Below are 19,196 nucleotides of genomic sequence, written 5' to 3'. Positions count from 1 at the left end.
AAGGTCACACTGGGGATAAAAATCTCCCTGCAGACCTTCAGAAAGTTTGTTGTTTATGCACAAATGGGTATCAGAGCCAATAATCAGGAACATTTCATGGGAAACCCTCATGACACCCAGACCATGTTACCTTTTTTCCGCTGCTGCTTGCAGATGTGTAGCACCTGCTACCTTTCCCTTGAATTTATGCATATGTGTGTGTGTGTGTGTGTGTGTGTGTGTGTGTGTCAGGCAGACAGACTGGGGGAAGACTGTCTTATTTAGCAGCACCGTGGGCCAGCATGAGACAGCCTGGCGGAGCATTTGGACCCATCTACACTAATATTACTCTACCCTGTTTATTATTACTCATTACATGTGATTGAGTATTATTACCTCTCTAGAGCAGCAAATACCGTTCAGCGCTCACATTTACACACCCTGAGATCATAGACGACTTGGAATTACACACACACACACACACACACACTTAAACTTGTGGTCAGCAGCTTAAGTGATGGTTAACGATGTCTATCTGTCTCAGCGGGTGCGGAGTGTGTCAGTCAATCCATGCGTCACTGGCATTACTAAAGCTAGAACTGATGCATATATATGAGTGAGTGTCAGTGCAAGAGTGTCTCTGTGTTAGTGTTGTCACATTACTGAATTTCAGTACCAATTGGTCTAAAGCTTTAAAAACATCCACTTCTCGCTAACATTTAAGCGCTGTTGAGCGTGTTCTTAAACACTGCTGATTTGCTGTTGTGTTTACATGCTCAACAGAAAGGACTGTGATTGGTCATGAAGGTCATCAGTTCACCACTGTTTACCGGGTGCAAACAGATACATGCCACTTGATCATTTTAAAGCCACGAAGATCAGCTGATGTGTCTATGACCTGACACAGGAGAGATCCGCTGATAAATGGCGACTTTAAAATGATCCAGTGCCCCTGTGTCTGTGATTGCACTCAGTAAACAACGGTGAGTTTGGTAAATTGATGACCTTCACAGCCAATAACTGTCATTTCTGTTGAGCATGTGAACACAATGGCAAATCAGCACTGTTTAAGGACGCAATTAAATGTTAGTGGAAAATGAACGTTATTAAAATTTTTGTACAGATTGGTACCGAAATTCAGTATCGTGCTAACACTACTCTGTGTGTGTGTGTGTGTGTGTGTGTGTGTGTAGCTGCAGACAGGAGTCAAAACTGTCTCTCGATTGAAAGCTGACAAAAATGACTCTTGTTGCATTTGGCTCAATTATTGAATTATTTATTTATGTGTTTGGGAGTTAATGGCTTTTTCACTCAACAGACGAAAGAAAGACAAATAGATTTGGAACAGAAACAAAGTGCGAGTAAATGCCAGCAAAAAATAAAGTGTGTAAGTATTTACTCATTCTGAATGCAATGTCAAATAAATGTTGCTCTTCTGAACTTCATATATGTGAATGGAAAAATGTTTTTATTTTATGATTATTGTGGCTTCCATAATAATTATTCTGAATGATTGCATGATGTGACATTGAAGACTGGAGTGTATGATGCTGCAATGCTGCAATCATCACAAAAATAAATGACATAAAACGTGCACTAGTATATATATATATATATAAATAAATAAATAAATAAATCACATTCCAATATGAATCTTTTTCTTTATTTTGGATCAAATTAATGCAGCACTGATAAAAGTTAGACTTCTTTCAATAACATTTAAAACATTTGATTTAACTTTAAACCTGTCAATTACCAATAAATAATTACCTATACCCATTAATAGATACAAGCAACAGTAAGGCTCAAGCACACACGTACGGTCCGTCAAGCTTGCGCGTGGTTGTATTGCCCTCGCCGTGACTGACGCGCACCTCTCAAAAAAACGTAACTATCGCAACGACACATAGCGCAAGCTCTGTAATTGGTCGGCTTGTTAGTGTTGACAAGCTTGGGCGGTGCTGAGAGCCGCGAGCTCAATGAAGCAAGTTTACAAGTGTCATGAAGGACCTCCAGATGGAAACTTTTGTTTTGTGTTTACCTTATGATTGAAGATGTTGCACGTTTGCTGGTTCCCACTAATTTGAGCTACTTGTAGCGTTCAGAAAAAAACTCGACAGAGTAACATAAAAGCCTACTGCCACCTAGCGTGTCAGAAGTGTTATTGCAGAGCAACACAAACAGCACGCGGAAGTATACATGCAAAGCTACATGCAAGGCAGGCACCATGGGTCACGCCTATCACTAGATGCAAAAGTATAAATCAGCCTTTAGTCCATTTTATTATAAGACTTGTTTAATTTACAGTAATTATAATTATAGTATCTCTTGCTCTAGATTGTATGGTTTGTTACATGAAGACTGATGGGTCAACATTTTAAATAAAGTTTTCTCCCCGTAAGAACTTTGGTCTGCTCACTTAAAATCTAACCCTTTAGGTAGCCAAGCATGCATGTGTGTGTGTAAAACATTGTTTATTGAGCTGCACCCAAGTTTGTAATGAACTCACTACATTCAAATATAAATGATCCTAGTATCATGTTCAGTCTTAGAAACGGTCATCTAAATGTATACATGATTTAAAACCAGTGGTGGAAATACTAAAGTAAAAGCACCATTACTTGCTTAAAAATAAAAGTATCTGCTGTAAACATTACTCAAAGTATGCGTAAAAAGTAGCCCTTTTAAAAGTACTCAAGAGTAGTGAGTATTATGCTGTAAAAAGCTGATGCATTTACATGCACTTTGTGGATGTGTGTAAACGTAACATTCTGTAGTGCATTTAGTGATTGTTTAAGGACATTTTGGTCATCACACAGTAAACATTCATCATCTATTCATCAATGACATACATCTAAACAGACTATGGGTCATTGAATGTAAAGATTTTAAACACGTTCTTGGAAACTTTTAATGCTTGCAATCAGTTTGCTGCATTTATAAATCCACGTATAAGACCACGTTTTGCGGTTGTTCTGAATGATGCGATTTACTTTCTATGTGTAATTTTGATTGGACGGGAATCACAGGACTGATTTTTCTAATTCCGAAAGACAGAAAAAAATAGTGACTGCAGATGGAGGAAAAAGTGGAGTAAAAGTACTGATACTGCACTAAAAATGAACTCAGGAGAAAGTAAAAGTATGTTAAAACTACTTGGTATATTACAATTTCTGAGAAAAAATACTCAATTACAGCAATGTGAGTTTTTTCTAATTTGTTACTTTACACCACTGATTAAAACCATACAGACATAATTCAATTCAGATCAATCTGATTCCAAGAGACATGTCAAAATAAATGGACAGACATGGTGCATGAAAACAAACAACATATGAATTAATCAGTGAAATAAGCTGAATTTCTTCCTCACCCTTTACGACCACCTCAGGGTCTTCATCCATCGTCATCTTAGTCTTCTGTGTGATCAGACTTCTTTTCTCCTCAGGAACTCCCGACAGACTGAGGAATATGAACACACAACACAGACGTCAGCAATGTGCCTACTGTAATCCAGTAAGTACTGTACAACCCCCTGCCTATCCCTTAAAAATACCCCCACACACACATACACCTTGAGGGAAGTTGGGGTCAACATCTCACTTCTGCTGCTAAAACAGACCCCAACAAAACCACTTCACATATGCAGACATTTCACATCTCACACACAAACACAACACACACACACGCACACACACATCCCTCCACCCTCCGCCACCATGGCCAGGCAGGGCAGAGCTTTATCGGTCTGGCAGCCAGGGAAAAGACTGAAAATAAACGTGACTAAGAGACGCCAAGGACACTCGCACGCAAAGAGGGAACTGGGGAGACTCAAGAATAACAAGAGTGGTCTAGGGGTAAGAAAATATCAAGTCATTGTTCACCAGAAATTATATTAATAAAAGAAAACACTATAGTTGGGATTTTTCCAATCCAATAGGCCCAATAAATAATCTAAATTAGGGCTGTGTTCACATTCTCAGTGTTTGGGATTGACAACCACATATACTTACAGATGAGAAATTGTGGATCTAAAAATGCCTGTTAAAAGCTTTAATACTGAACGTGATTACTGATTAAAACATGTACGCAAATTTTGAGTAATACGCAGGGCCAGACAGAATCTGCGGACATTTTATTTGCTATTTCTGCAAATAAATCCATTTGCAGTACTGTATATTTATTAAACACAGTTTAATCACAATCACACAATAAGCACTTGCATGCGAACTCGCATCAAACGTAGTTATATTGGGTCTAAGGGCTGGCGGCTGGCTGTTAAGGAGTGTGATAGCAGGCATGGATCAGAGGCAGGCGGCGTGGGTCAGAGGCGAGATATCAGGCTGGGTTCAGGGCAGGCGGCGTGGATCAAAGTCAAGGTATCAAGTAAGGTTCAAGGCAGGCGGGAGGCAAGGCAAGGTCGAGAAACAGTCCAGGTAATACACAGGAGATCAGGCAAGGAGATAACGCTCAGTAATGTCAGCAGGGCAGAACAAGACTTCGCAAAGGAGTGAGTGTGTGAGCTGCTTATATGAGTGTGTGGATCATCAGTGGGATGAGCTGCAGGTGTGTGTAGCAATCAGTGTATGAGCATGACGTAATGTTTAGAAGTCCGGTGATGGTGACCTCTGCTAGCCAGCGAGAGGAATGACTGGGACCGTGTCGGTGACAAAAAAAAATAATAATAATAACTTTTTTGTTTCAGGTGTACAATGCAAACCCAATCTAATTCTGTTTGGTAAACAAAGCAGGTCTCCCATGTCATATATCTACTAAAGAACAGAACATAATACGTTATAAACTGTATTGTAAATGCATCATTTAAACATTAGCATAGTCTAGAATTCTACTGAAATGAATATAATAACTGAACAATATATTAACACAAGTTTCCAGAAATAGACTCTATAATATAGAAATAGCTAAAAAATCTGCAAAAATCTGCATGCACAGATGCCACATGGGCCTAGTAAATAAGCAATAAACCAATCTAACCAGCTGCTGTACAAGCTGAACCACACCATCACAAATTATACAAAAATTAGGGCTGTGTAATTAAACGAAATTCAGTTTCAATTTAGATTTTGGCTTCTAACGATTATGAAAAAACATTAATCGAGATAAAATGATTATCGCATCATATGCCGCCCCCTTTCCAGTTTCACATGAAGATGACCAAAAGCATGTACTGTAATGTAATGCTTTCAGCACAATATGCATATCATTCATTGATGTACATTCGAATCGTTCACGTTTTTAAAAGCGCGAAAGAGTGCATGCTGTTGTGTGTGTGCGCTTAGCCTCAGAGACGAGCAGAGCACACACATCTAAAGTCATCTTATTGTGAGTGCTTTAATGGTCAAATACATGCATATTTGTGTCAAAACAAGGTATTTAGGGATAATTCATATTAACCCTCATTTATGTAATAAACAAACGAATCAAAAGACATGTGAAAGAGAAACCATTAATCAGAACTGCACTGCTCCTAAAGTGACAGCGCGCAATATTCCTGCTGCCGACTGTTTGAGAAAATCCCTCACTGCTCTTGACTGAAGGATTTTTGTAGCTATAATTAAAGCTTTTTTCCTTACAGTGAAGATGCTTAAAACACAGTTTGTTTCTTATTTTTATTCTATTGTATTTATTTCCCTTTCCTTATTTACAGGGATGATAATAACTGTATATATTACAGTTGAAGTCAGAATTATTAGCCCTCCTGAATTATTAGCGGCCCTTTATATTTTTCCCCAATTTCTGTTTATCGGAGATATTTTTTATCCCATTTCTAAACATAAAAGATTTATAAACTCATTTCTAATAACTGATTTCTTTTATCTTTGCTATGATGACAGTACATTAAATTTTACTAGATATTTTTCAACATACTTGTATTCAGCTTAAAATGACATTCAAAGGTTTAAGTGGGGTAATTAGGCAAGTCATTGTATGACAGTAGTTTCTTCTGCAGACAATCAAAAAGAAAAAATAAATAGTTTAAAGGGGCTAATAGTGTTGACCTTAAAATAGGTTTCAAAATATTTAAATCTGCTTTTATTTTAGCCAAAACAAAGCAAATAAGACTTTCTCTAGAAGAAAAAATATTTTAGGAAATACTGCGAAAAACTACTTGCTCTGTTAAACCTCATTTGGTAAATATTTGTTAAAAATAAATAAATGAATAAAAAATATCACAGGAGGGCAAATAACTGTGATTGTTTTGAATAATAGCGATTACAATTATGACCAAAAGTATTGTGATTATGATATTTTTGCCATAATCAAGCAGCCCTAACAAAAATGCATACAAAAACAATTCTATCATTTTGAAAGCGGTGCAGAATGACATCAGGACGCAAAAAAGAATTCATTTTTGGTTCCCTTGAGATTTCCCTATGAGGTTTTACAATGGGCTTTTTCAATTTATATGAAGCATGATGTCTGTGGTAGATGCAACTTATCACAAATGAAAACCCAAAACACACTAGATGTGTGTGTTTGTGTGGCTCGCAGAGGCTTTTTTGCACCATGTGACCTGACAGACTATGGTTGTCCAGACTAGTTCCATTCACAAAGCAGAGCTTGACCAAAAATATGGCTGTGAGTCTTGAAACTGTATGGTTGAGAGCTCTGTTACAAAATGTGGTTGTCACACCCCTAAAGAGCCAAAATGTGCATGAATGAAACCATATTAATGGCTTAAAAACAGAACTGACAACCGTTTTCTTCTGTTGTGTAAACATAGCATATGAACAATCTTAACGGGACCGTTTTTCTGAATATGTTTCCATGTTAAATAAATGAATTTACTCTCATGGTATATAAAAAACTGGTTAATAAATTTGGTTTGAATAATGTAAAAGAGTCATACTGTTATCCGAATGTACAAAATCAAGGTAAAAGTGTCTGTTAAATGACTACTTACTCAGTTGGACTAAACCACTCTTGTTAAGAGCACAATAACAACTTGTAATAAAAAGGTAAAAGATTAGTTAGAGGGGGTCATTAGTTAGCATTAGCAAATGATAGATGATTTGAGGAATGCTGGGAGCACAAGCACCTTGAAGCAGACAGTGACTGATAGATAATCACTCTGATAGCACTGGCACTCAGACAGTCTAAAACACACACATGATCAAAAAGAGAGAGCAAGGAAGTGCCGCATCAGCGGAATTTAATTTGACAGTGTGTTGATTAATTAAATGAGACATTCCTGTTATCTGAGATGACTTGACTTGGCACTAATTATTTGGACTAACTTATTTCTAATCCAAATTACCCAATTGTTGAGTCAATCAAATAGAAAAAATGGTGAGAAGAACCCATTTTCTCCTGCTGATGGTTCAGAAAAAACATCTTGGTTAATCCCAGAAATCATATCATCACTAAATGGATTGAGACTGGTCCAATTATAATGCTCAGTATGAAAGATATTCATTCTGAGGTTGTCTAAAAATTATATATTGACCTTATTCTTTCATGTAGGAACAGGCGCAGCCATTACAGATGAAATGTTCAGAGATTTCTCTTTAACTTCCACAGATTTTTAGCTATTAAAGTAAAATTGATCACTATGTTGCGCTTGATGTAAAACACACACACACATATATATATATATATATATATATATATATATATATATATATATATATATATATATATACACACACACACACACACACACACATACATACATATACACATTCTTAGCTATAAGTAGCTTGACCATTTACTGTCATTTTGCTATACACTCTAAAAATGCTGGGTTCTCATGATTCAATGTTGGGACAAATACAGACAAACCCAAAACCTTGGGCTAAAAACTGTCATTTAAATTTTAATGAACCCAATGTTGGGTCTGTTCATATTTGACCGAATGTTGGGTTAAGACAACCTAAAAGTTTATAGAGTGTAAGCAACTGACTATGAAGACTTAAATTACAGAAAGCGCTTACTTCTGCATTGCAGAATACAGTAAATAGCTCTGCTTTGCATTTTTTATACACTCTAAAAAATGCTCAACTCATTCAAGTTCTGACTCGTGGTCATTTCCCTTTAAAATGGCATAATATTATACTATGTGCTGTGCATAGCATCAAATAAGCTAGACGTTTTCCAAAGCACTAGACCTTTAGTAGCATGATATTATTATTTGTATAACTCTTTCATTCACTTGAATATAATTGATATTAGAGCTGCACGATTCTCTCACGACAGAATCGTAGAAATGCTGGATTAAGATCTTCTAGGGGGTCGAATCGAGATCGCAATCTTTTAACGATTAATTGTGCAGCTCTAATTGATATCTTAAAATGAAAGTATATTCGATAGATGCTGATCGTGATCAAAATAAAAGCAATAGATGACTACGATACATGACACCTACATAGGTACTTGTCGAGGAGCACTTTCGCCGCACAGAGATGCCCATACTAGGGCGCGCGGGTGTTTTAAGCTATATTTGTTTTTTTGTTTTTTTTAAAGCTAACTGAAATTAAATGATTTAATTAAATGGTGTAAATTAACCAGATTTAGTTTAAATCTATATATTGTCAGCTGACAATGCAGAAACTTAGGTGAGCAAATCAAGTCAAAGGCAGCTTCTGCTTGACTAGTGTATTCAACATTGAACTCCACTGTGTTATAAATGTGACTGTTTGGTTTAATTACAATAACTTATCATTTTAAAAGCTATACTGCATTAGTTAATACCATTTAAAGTAATGTTTTCTATAAATTTTGAAATATTCTGAAATAAATTAGGAAATTACACATGGCAACTTTTGGCCCTTCATACTCAAAAGTTTGGACACCCCTGGTTTAGTATAATCATGTAGTCGTCGAAATCAATGAGTGTTTAATATTGAATGCTCAACAAGAAAAGCACCTTTTTTGGAGAGGTTTAAAGGGATTGTTGCAAATTTGTTAAACTTGAGCTTAATTGTGCTTATTTGTTAAAGTTACAGCTGTAATTCAGCTTTTTACTCTTAAGTTGGAAGAATAACTGCAGTGGCACTTCGGCATAAGTTTGCCAAAAAATAATAAAACCCTGAATGTTTCAATTATGTTAAAATGGTTTCATTTAATTATTATTACATGGAACTGAAAAATCAATAACATTTGGTTTTTGCATAAAAAAGTGTAGCAGAAAGTATTGATTCATCTTTGGGATTTTTTCAAAACTTAAATTATTTAATTCAGATGTTGCCACAGTAATACAGTAACATAGGCTACATGCTAATGTGATATCATTGTAGTACACAACCATTTGAATAATTATTGCATAGTGTCTCAAACACTAATTAATATGTAATAACCAGTGTGTAGTTATATAATTTAAAGTGTATAATAATAATAATAATAATAATAATACCTTACAATTATATATTACTTTCCTGGAAACTGGGGAATCTTCTCATCCACCACCAGTGTGCAGCATCCACTTGGATGACTTGACGGCAGCCAATATGTGCCAGATCACACACCACACACCAGCTGATTGGTGGAGGAGACAGGGTGATGAAGCCAATTATGACATGGGTTTAATGATCAGTAGGCAGTAAGCAAGTGTGCCATTTAAAACACAGCTGCTCTCTTCGACTTTGCTACCTGTCTATATATTGTCCTGTCAAAATAAATGCAAACACACCTAAAATACATCTGAAAAGAAAATGCTCAAGCCAAATTTGGGTAAAATATGCACAAACTCAACCATCTTTCTAATGCTGTATTTTGAAGCCTGTCAATCAGCCCTAAAGTAAGCTGCCTCTACATTGACCTCAGACACGATAGCCTTGCGTCTGAGCTTTTCATGATCTTTGAATATCTCCAACCGTATCAATGTGCTGTACATTTATTTACAGGTCTGTTTACAAGTGCATGCGTGTAATAGAGATGCAGTGGTAGATCCCTGCGGATTTGCATCACTCTCTAATTTAAGTTGAAGCTCAGACAGAGTCAAGAGTTTACAGACATCCATCAGAAACATAGAGAGAGGGAACGCAAAAGAGAGAGAGAGAGAGGCAGGCAGCACAAAAAGAGGAAGCCTCCGTTTGCACAGGCTGGAGTCAGCCAGTCAGAACCTGCCAGAACCGGTTCATGGATCAGAGTAAACTCAAAATCAACGATCCAGTTTTAACAACCCAAAAAAATCTCTGTGCTTCGGGCATGAGAATAACCCTCATCCTAATCTAGACAGCATTAACACACATGCTGTACGGTACACACACACATAAAGCGATAAAACGAGCCGAGGTCTATCTCTGCTAGAGGCTGCTGGAATGAGACCAGATACAGATAAACATGCTTAACTATATAGAGACTTTAGAGGGCGTTAAGATATCTTATGGATGGTTATGGCGAATAAAAATGGGAGATGAACTTTATGACTCATGTCTCGGAGGCTAGAAATGTTTTACTATCTGTCTAGACTATCAGTAAAACTAAAAATGTTTTAATGCACATGGGGCTGAGGGAAGTCTGTTATGGTGACCTAAAAGGATAGATATTTTTGGGGCTAAACTGAAAAACCAAAGCAACGGGCGATGACTGATCCAGGTCGAAATCAGCGCATGCCTCATTTCACTTAAAGGCTGTGGAGAGATATGAAACACTGACTCACCGGATTATCTCTTACCTCTGTACGGGACGTGACAGTACAGGAGCTCACAATGCTCAACATACAGTGTGCTCTAAAACACAGAGAACCATAATCTAAAGCCCGTTTCCGGCAGCATCCACATGCAGCGTGTACAGTGTGACACTGTGGCAAAACAACAAGAAGAGGCTGATTTTGTGCACCAGTAATGTTTTGAGAGCTAAGAGCTGCTGCTCTATGGAGAAAACAAAGTAATTTCTTGGTTAAAAGTATAAACAATAAATCAAAACAAACAAATTACAAACAAAACAAATGACAGGTAAAATTAAGAAACAAATGACCGAACAAATGACAAAATGAACAAACAATAGATAGAAGAAACAAATGATAGATCAAATGAACAAACAAAATATTTAACAAACTAAACAAAACGAGAGTAGAAAAACAAAAGACAGATAAATAAATAAACAAACTACGGTTAATAACAAATAAACTGTAGACAAAATAAACAACAAATCAAACAATTAAAATAGATAAATGAACGCCTTAAACGAACAAACGATAGACAAAACAAAAAATTAAATGAACAAACAACAGCTAGAATGAGAAAACTGCAGGTAAAACAAGCGAACCAAAACATATAATAAAATGAAACAAGCAAACAATAGACAGCACAAACAAATGATAAATCAAATAAACAAACAAATGATTTAGCAAACAAAACAAATGACAGTAAAAAAACAATAGATAGGTAAAATAAATGAACTACAGTTAATACTGTAATAACTACAGTAAAAAACAAAACACAAATCAATTAATTAAGATAAACAATTGAAAGCTATAACAAACAAACAAACAAACAAACAAACAGTAGACAAAACAAACCATAAAATTAAATGAACAAACAACAGCTGGAATGAGAAAACTACAAATAAAAAAAGCGAACTAAAACCTAAAATAAAATGAAATGAACAAACAATAGACAGAAGAAACAACTGATAGATCAAATGAACAAAAAAAAATTTAACAAACAAAACAACTTAAAGAACAAAACCAAAAGATAGATAAATGAACTACAGTTAATAACGAATAAACTACACTGTAAAAAGCAATAGCTGTTCTCACAAATAAAATTAAAAGCAGTTTACTTATTCTAAATAAGTTTGTTCGCCTTGCAATAATTAAACAAGTAATCCCAACTTTGTAGCACATTAAGTTATTAAACTAAATATATTCAAGTAATCTTGACTTACAATAATATGTAACTTTTGAGTGGTCGTGTCAAAAGCATGTTAATGATAGAGAGTGGTGATGAGGGCAAGAATTAAAATTTAAGCATAATCAGACAAGCATAATTAATCTGAGAGCTTTTTCAATTCTTTGATGTTTGAAATGAAAAAAAAATATAATATATTATAATATATTAATATCAATAAATGTACTAATGTATATTACAAATTCTATTTATATAATAATGAAAAAACAATATTATATAAATATTATTATTGTGATGATTATTATTATTTTTATTGTTATTGTTATTATTATTATTATTGTTGTTGTTGTTGTTGTTGTTACAACAATAAACCTTGGTAAAAAATACTTTTTTTTGCAGTATGCGGATGCCAACTGTTTTACAAGGTCAGTTGTTCATGCTGCATGCTTTCATGCTGAGAAAGTAATAACTGTTTAAAGATGTTTAAAGATTAAGGAAATTAACGTGATGTCTGATTAATTGATTGATTGAAGCCTGTTTGATACACTGTACAATATTTAGACAATAAAAATATTTTAGAACAGTAGGTATTGGTTTTTGTCTTTACTTAAATGTTTTAGTTCAGCTTACTTGATCATTTTAAGGCAATCGGTTTCCTAATATTTACCTAGTGATGTGAACACTAATAAAGTGTTCATAAACACAACTAATTATTTTGAGTCAATGTAACAGAAGTTTACTTTTTTAAAAACTGTTAATACAAACTGTTTTAAGTTATTCTTACATAAAATGAATACACTACTTAGAAAAATTAAGGAAACTAATTGCCTTAACATTTCTAAAGTCAACTTATCACATTTTTAGGATAGACAAAATAAACAATGTGCATAAACAACAGAAAGCCCTAAGAGACAAACACTGAACAAAACAAACAGTAAATGTAAGGAACAAACAGCTTGAACGAGAAAACTACTTTTAAAACAAGCCAACCAAAACATAATAAAACTAAACAAAACAAACAATAGACATATAAAACAATTGCCTGTAGAATTTCATACTTACTGATATTGTAGTTTAAATAAACAAGCAAAAGTCTTTAATCTAACGCCCTATTCACACGGGGCTTCAGCGTCAACGCTTGACAGAAGGCGTGTCTGAAGTTGGAGCTGAAACTCGTCATAGAAGCGTCAGCCAATGAAATTCAGTCAGCAATAGGCCACTGTCTGAGCTGGTGTAATTGCATACAGCGATCTGATTGGCTGACGCTTCCGTCGGCGCTTGAAAAGTTGAGCTAGTCCCAACTTCTGCAGCGAGGAACGCTTCTGAAGCAGCGCCGACGGATCCACAATGCAGTTCGGCAACGCCTGACATCACCCATTCAAAGTGAATGGGAAGCGTTGACGCTGAAGCCCCGTGTGAATAGGGCGTAAAACTCCTTTAGAGACCTAAATATAAGAACCCTAGTCAAGACGCCTATATAGTGAATAATACCTGTTAACAACAGAATGGTCTTAAAAACTCATTGTTAAAAACGCAGGCATGATCATATGGATCTATTATTTGCCCTTTTCTTTTGGGAAATATAGATAACGAATAAAGAAAACAAAAAGAAAGACAGGAAGTGAGGGTTACAGTAGTTGGCCTTTGGCTGTCTAAACACTGGTGCCCTTCTGAGTGAATGAGCCACTCTAGATCAATACGAGCACCTTGGACCCTCGGAGCCAGATAACATGCAACACAATTACATATCGCTGATTACCTAACAATACCAGCTCCTGATCGACACAAAGCAGGTCACATCTCGTTCAAACCTCGCAACTTATTCATGTATGCTCGAGTACACACACACACACACACACACACACACACACGCGCACACAAGCACACACACAAGCACGCACAAACATACACACGTGTCTGCGCATTTATTGTGTGTCTAAACTTGAAATGCCACACCTACACAAGAAGGCACTGATAAAGCCCAGGGTTTGGCGTGGTGTGACTGTTTGATCTATTATATTGGATAAGAGTGAGGCACAGTGACATCAGCATGGCACCAGGCCAAACCTACAGTACGCATTCTGACTCGACCGTCCCGAATGAGGATAAGGAAACTAATACTTCCTTAAAAGAAAAAAGCAAAGCTATTCTGACTTGAATAATCCCAGCAAGCCTTTTTTGTTTTTAAAAGATGTCTAATAGATGTATAATAGACATCTAAACATAGTCGTCTTGGTTAAAACAAGGCTAAATTTGGGCTGTCAGTGAAATATAATAGATGTCTAAGAATATACCAAAACTAGACTAGTCATCAAATGAACAGAATTGAATGACTCGCATATAAAGTCTGTCTAATCTGTCTATTTGACGACTAGTCTAGTTTTGGGATATTCTTAGACATCTATTAGATTTTCACTGACAGCCCAAGTTTAGCCTTGTTTTAGCCAAGCAGTCTACATTTAGATGTCTATTAGATAATTATTAAACAAAAAAGTTTGCTGGGATATTGGTTTGATTATTTTTAAACCTGTAACATATATCATGATGGGATAATGATGCATCTTTGCCTAACTTTATTGAGGCGCTGATGTTTGATTGCTCAAGGGACTCTATGGAGTTCTCATTTGTAGTTTCAACTTTGTCTCAGACGTTGCTACTGAATTATCAACACCAAAATGTCTTAACTGCAAGGGAAAGCAAGGCAAACTTTATTTATTTTACACAACCGTAGTTGATCCAAAGTGCTTTACAATAAAATAAAATAATACAAAATCTGGTATTTAAAAATATAAGAAAAGGAAATATATATGTACATAAATAATACTAAAATACAGATAAGAAATAGCATGCATTTGTCATTTTAAGGTAAGGGAGTAAAAATAAGTCTTTAAATTAGATTTAAAAGCATCCAATGAAGAAGAAATCCTGATGTTCAGAGGGAGATTGTTCCAGAGCCTTGGGGCCGCAACACTGAAAGCTCGATCACCTTTTGATTTGCAGCGAGACTGAGGGACAGACAAAAGAAACTGTTCATGGGTTCTTAACGGTCTACAAGCTGTATATGGCCTAATAAGTTCACTGACAACGGCCAGGGCAGAATTGTGCAATGCTTTATAAGTGAAAAGAAGAATTTTAAAATCAACTCAAAATTTTATAGGAAGTCAGTGCAATAAGGCAAGGACAGGGGAGATATGATCTCTTCTCCTAGTTCCTGTTATTAATCTGGTGGCTGCATTCTGGACCAACTGTAACCGAGAGAGAGTGTTGACTGAGGTAGACCAATGTACTAAGAGTTGCAGTAGTCTAACCGAGAGGAGATTAAAGATTAAAGCAAGTGTTACAATTTCTAAATCTTTTTTAGAAAGAAAAGGTTTAACTTTTGCCACCAATCTAAGCTGGAAAAAGCTGCTCTTCACAACTGCATTTACATGTTTGTCAAACTGCAAGAGTGGATTAAAGTTAACTCTGAGACTCTTTGTGTGATCGCTTAGGAGTCCTAGCTGAGATTGAATCGTTGGTAGCAGCGCAACCTAATTATGGCACTTCTGTTTTATTTTCATTTGATTGCAGAGAGTTATTGGTCATTCAGGTCTTAATGTTGGTTAGGCATAAGAAAAGGTGTTCCAATGATAAATCTTTCCCTAGTTTGATAGGAAAATGTAGTTGGAGATCATCAGCATAGCAGTGATAGCTTATATAATGTTTGCGAAGTATTGAGCTTTGTATTGCAGAACTGTTTAGTATGATTGAGTATGATTTAGTGCACAGATTGAATGAAAACAGCTATTGTTGACATGCATTCCTAAAAAAGACACTCAGTTTGTGCTTTGATCAAAGGTTTCAGCTAAGAAGAGAATTAGCTAAGACATTTAGAGCTCCAATTTGTCATTTTCTTTCCCAAGGGATACTGAAAGCTGAAATTTATAGGCAGATTTGTGTTGTGTGAGTGAGAATGTGCTGGAAGTGGAGGCGTGTTTGAAGTTTAGGTCTGGAAACTGTAAAGTAGGGCTTTATTCAGCAGTCACAGCTGGAACGCAGGTTTGGACTGCTGTAGTGTGTCTGTAGGGGGGGCGAGATAAGTCTGTATGTGTATATAGGGGGTCTCTAGGCTTTCCACAGCTGTCCAATCAAACCCATCCCGACCGACCCACCGCTGCCCACTCTTTTCCCAGAGTCTGCATGAGGGGCCTACCAGTCGACTTCCTGCAAGACGCAGAGCAGAGCAGGAAGCAATTTGTCACACAGGATTAAACGACAGGAATAATAGAAAACGAGTGCACCAAATTCCCCAAATCTAGACATGGAGGAACAGCAAGAGAGAAGTACAAATAAACGGATATACAAGATAAAGCTGCCTAGACGAAATATCTAACCAACTGTCAGTTAAGTGAGATGTTGACTTTACTGACGCACCAAGACATCAGTTTACACTCATTCCACGACTGGTGAAAGAAAGGGAGAGGAAGAGAGAACAGGAAGGACTGGAAAGAGCAGTTGAGATTGTAACGGTTGTAAAATGAAACACACGGAGCAGTGAGCACTGATTTGATGGCAGGGTAAAGGAAAATAAGCAAACTGTGTGTGTTTACGGAAGTGAAAACAAAGTTGCCTCAAGAAACCTCTACTGTTTAGCAGTTGTTGTTGTTTTTTATGTTTTTTTTTTTTTTTTACAAAACTCACAGATACAAATTTTGGGGCTTCAATCCAAATTCATCCGGAAGTAAATTGTTTTAAATATTAATAACCAAATATGTTTTATTGAGCACCAAACTTAATAAAATGAGTTCTTAACAACCCTGTGACACTGAAATTGAATAATATTACATTATTAAATTATTTTTTTATGTATTAAAAGCCATAGTAAACATAACAGACATCGTTCAACTACCTTGAAAAAAAGTTCCCAACTTCAAAACCATTTAACATTATTGTTTAAAGACTAAAATATATAGCAATTGATTAAAATGTAACATCTGGTAATAATTTGACAACAAAAGCATAGCTTTGTTTTGCTTGAAGCAATCCAAGTTCAAGCGTGTAGCTTGTTACAGTGTTTTACATAAGCAACCTTATCTAATCTCTAAAGTTATGATGACATTTCTTCCTATTCTAAGGTAAAAATGTTGCCATTAAGAGCAATTTATTACGTGTTATCAAAAGGGTGACATATTTTCAGATGTATAGATTAACAAAAAAAAAAAATTTGACTTCAGAGATCTGTTCTTCGTACCTCGCTTAAATGATCTAAGATGATTTGACTGATCTGATTTGACAGATCCTGGATCTATTAGTCTTGATAACTGATCTTTGGCTAACTTGGTTCTTCTAACAAGTTTGCTTATCAGATTAAAATGTCTGGATGAACTGATCTGAGACCGCTACATGTGTTGTGAAGTACAGATCTATTCCGATCAATCGGAATCATGATCATCAATGCAACAATTGGCTGATGGCACAGGAGTGTATAATATGACATCATCTGGTTAATATTCAATTATCCATGTGAGCAAAACTACATAGAATTCATAGTGAACAGTTTGTTAAATATGATACGCAATAACTTTCTATCTTTGTTGTGGGCTGCAGGCACTGCAATTTTCATGTGTCATGAGTACTTAGCAATTTATTTAGTTTTACATTTAGAGCAGATTTTCTTTGTAGTAGCCTAGGCCTATTCAAGTTTCTTAATCAGCGTAAAGAATAACTGGCTGTTTCAATTAATTTTTAATCAAAAAAGCATTTTGATATCGCAAAAGGTGTCTGCAACTTTTGCAAATTATCAAACCCCTCGTCATATTAGCTGTTTAAAAAAATGCATGACTGCATAAATTATTATTCCTTAAAAAAAAAAAACAGTCGATAATTGTGCATATCTGTTATTATACACAAATTGTACTAAAGCTGGTACCTTAAAATAGTATGCGTTTGTATCTAAATATATTAATAAATGTTTTACCCCTTGAGGAGAACCACCCCATATATATTTATATTTTTATAAATTAATAACTTTGATATTTTTTTGATGATTTACTATTTTCCGAAGTGTATATAATTACTACTGTAAGAAAATTTCATTTGGTACTTTCAGTATTACCCTTGCTTGAAAAGACCCGATCTAATCCGGTTTATATGAAACAAGCCTGCTCCTGGTTTTAGCTACCAGCCCTGTTGCTATGACCACAACTCCAGATGAGCTTTGAAGAACAAAATGATACAATAAAATTACAATGGAAATTTATAAAATGGAGAAAATTACCGCATTTGTAAATGGGAAAATAGAACAATTTATTTCATTCTGAAAAAAAAAGAAGCAATTATGCAACATCCCATAGACCTGAACTTTTCTGTTAGCTTAAAATCGGAAGGATCACTCCCTACATGTACATAGTTTTGTTGCTGACATTTATGTGTATGTATATCTTGTTTTATTTATTTATATATATATATATATATATATATATATATATATATATATATATATATATATATATATATATATATATATATATATATATATATATATATATATATATATATATATATATATATATATTTTTTTTTTGTCCCCCAATATTTTTTCCAATATGTTTTTTATGTATAACATTAGTTTACATGCAAAAAGGAAAAGCATATATAAAGGAAAGAATATATTGCTGAAAGAGAAGGTGGATGTACCGAATTTGTGCTTATATTTGGGAGTTTATTCACATGTATGATCTCTGACAAGTATCTAATGTAAGTGCACTTTTTGAGAAAATAAAAAAGGGCATTTTAAAATAGTATCTTATTTTTTCAAGCTTACAATGATAAATATAATATATATTTTAGATGTTGTGTAGTTCTACATACATAATACATATAGATAAACAGTGAGTGATATGAAAAGACTAAATAGAAACTATTAACGTGCAAGGGGGCCTTGCGGCTTGGAGAGCTTAAGCTCAGATGTTTTGTATGTTTTCAGTGGAACAGCGTCATGGAACTGGAAACTCTGGGGTTAGTAATAGTGCCAGGCAAACTGGTTAATATGAAGGCAACATTGCAGTGTGTGTGTGTGTGTGTGTGTAACCCTCCCTCTCTGACGCTCTCTGCGGCCTAGGCTCGCTAACCTAAACCATCTGTGTGGCCCACACTGACAGGAAACTGATAAAAGAAATGAAGGGATGGAGGAAAGGTAGAAAGAAGGAAAGCATATTTTATGCATCCCTCTATAAACGTTTACTAAGGGGATTTTATTCTGTAAGTGTGTGATCTTTACTGAGAGTCCACGTGACTTACACACATCAATAGCCTGATTAATCAATGGTTAACACCATGATAAAAGCTAATATGACCCGGTTATCCATATCTCACTCTCTCAATCCTTTCAAACACTTTCGAAACGTAAATTAATCATCAGTCTGT

At 35.4% G+C, this 19,196-nt stretch overlaps 1 protein-coding gene across 1 annotated transcript in view; it reads right to left on the bottom strand.

The window, feature by feature from the left end:
* The window catches only part of si:ch211-18i17.2, an 83,127-nt gene that overhangs the window by 33,184 nt on the left and 30,747 nt on the right, over positions 1-19,196 (bottom strand). Inside the window, exon 3 of the mRNA XM_694923.10 lies at positions 3,353-3,441. Coding sequence (XP_700015.5) covers positions 3,353-3,441 — 89 coding nt within the window. The remainder of the gene's footprint in view (positions 1-3,352; positions 3,442-19,196) is intronic.

This window comes from Danio rerio, chromosome 3, assembly GCF_049306965.1.
Source record: "Danio rerio strain Tuebingen ecotype United States chromosome 3, GRCz12tu, whole genome shotgun sequence".
NCBI classification, from domain to species: domain Eukaryota; kingdom Metazoa; phylum Chordata; class Actinopteri; order Cypriniformes; family Danionidae; genus Danio; species Danio rerio.
The sequence above is the reverse complement of the archived record's forward strand: the minus strand, read 5'-3'. Positions and strand labels throughout refer to the sequence as shown.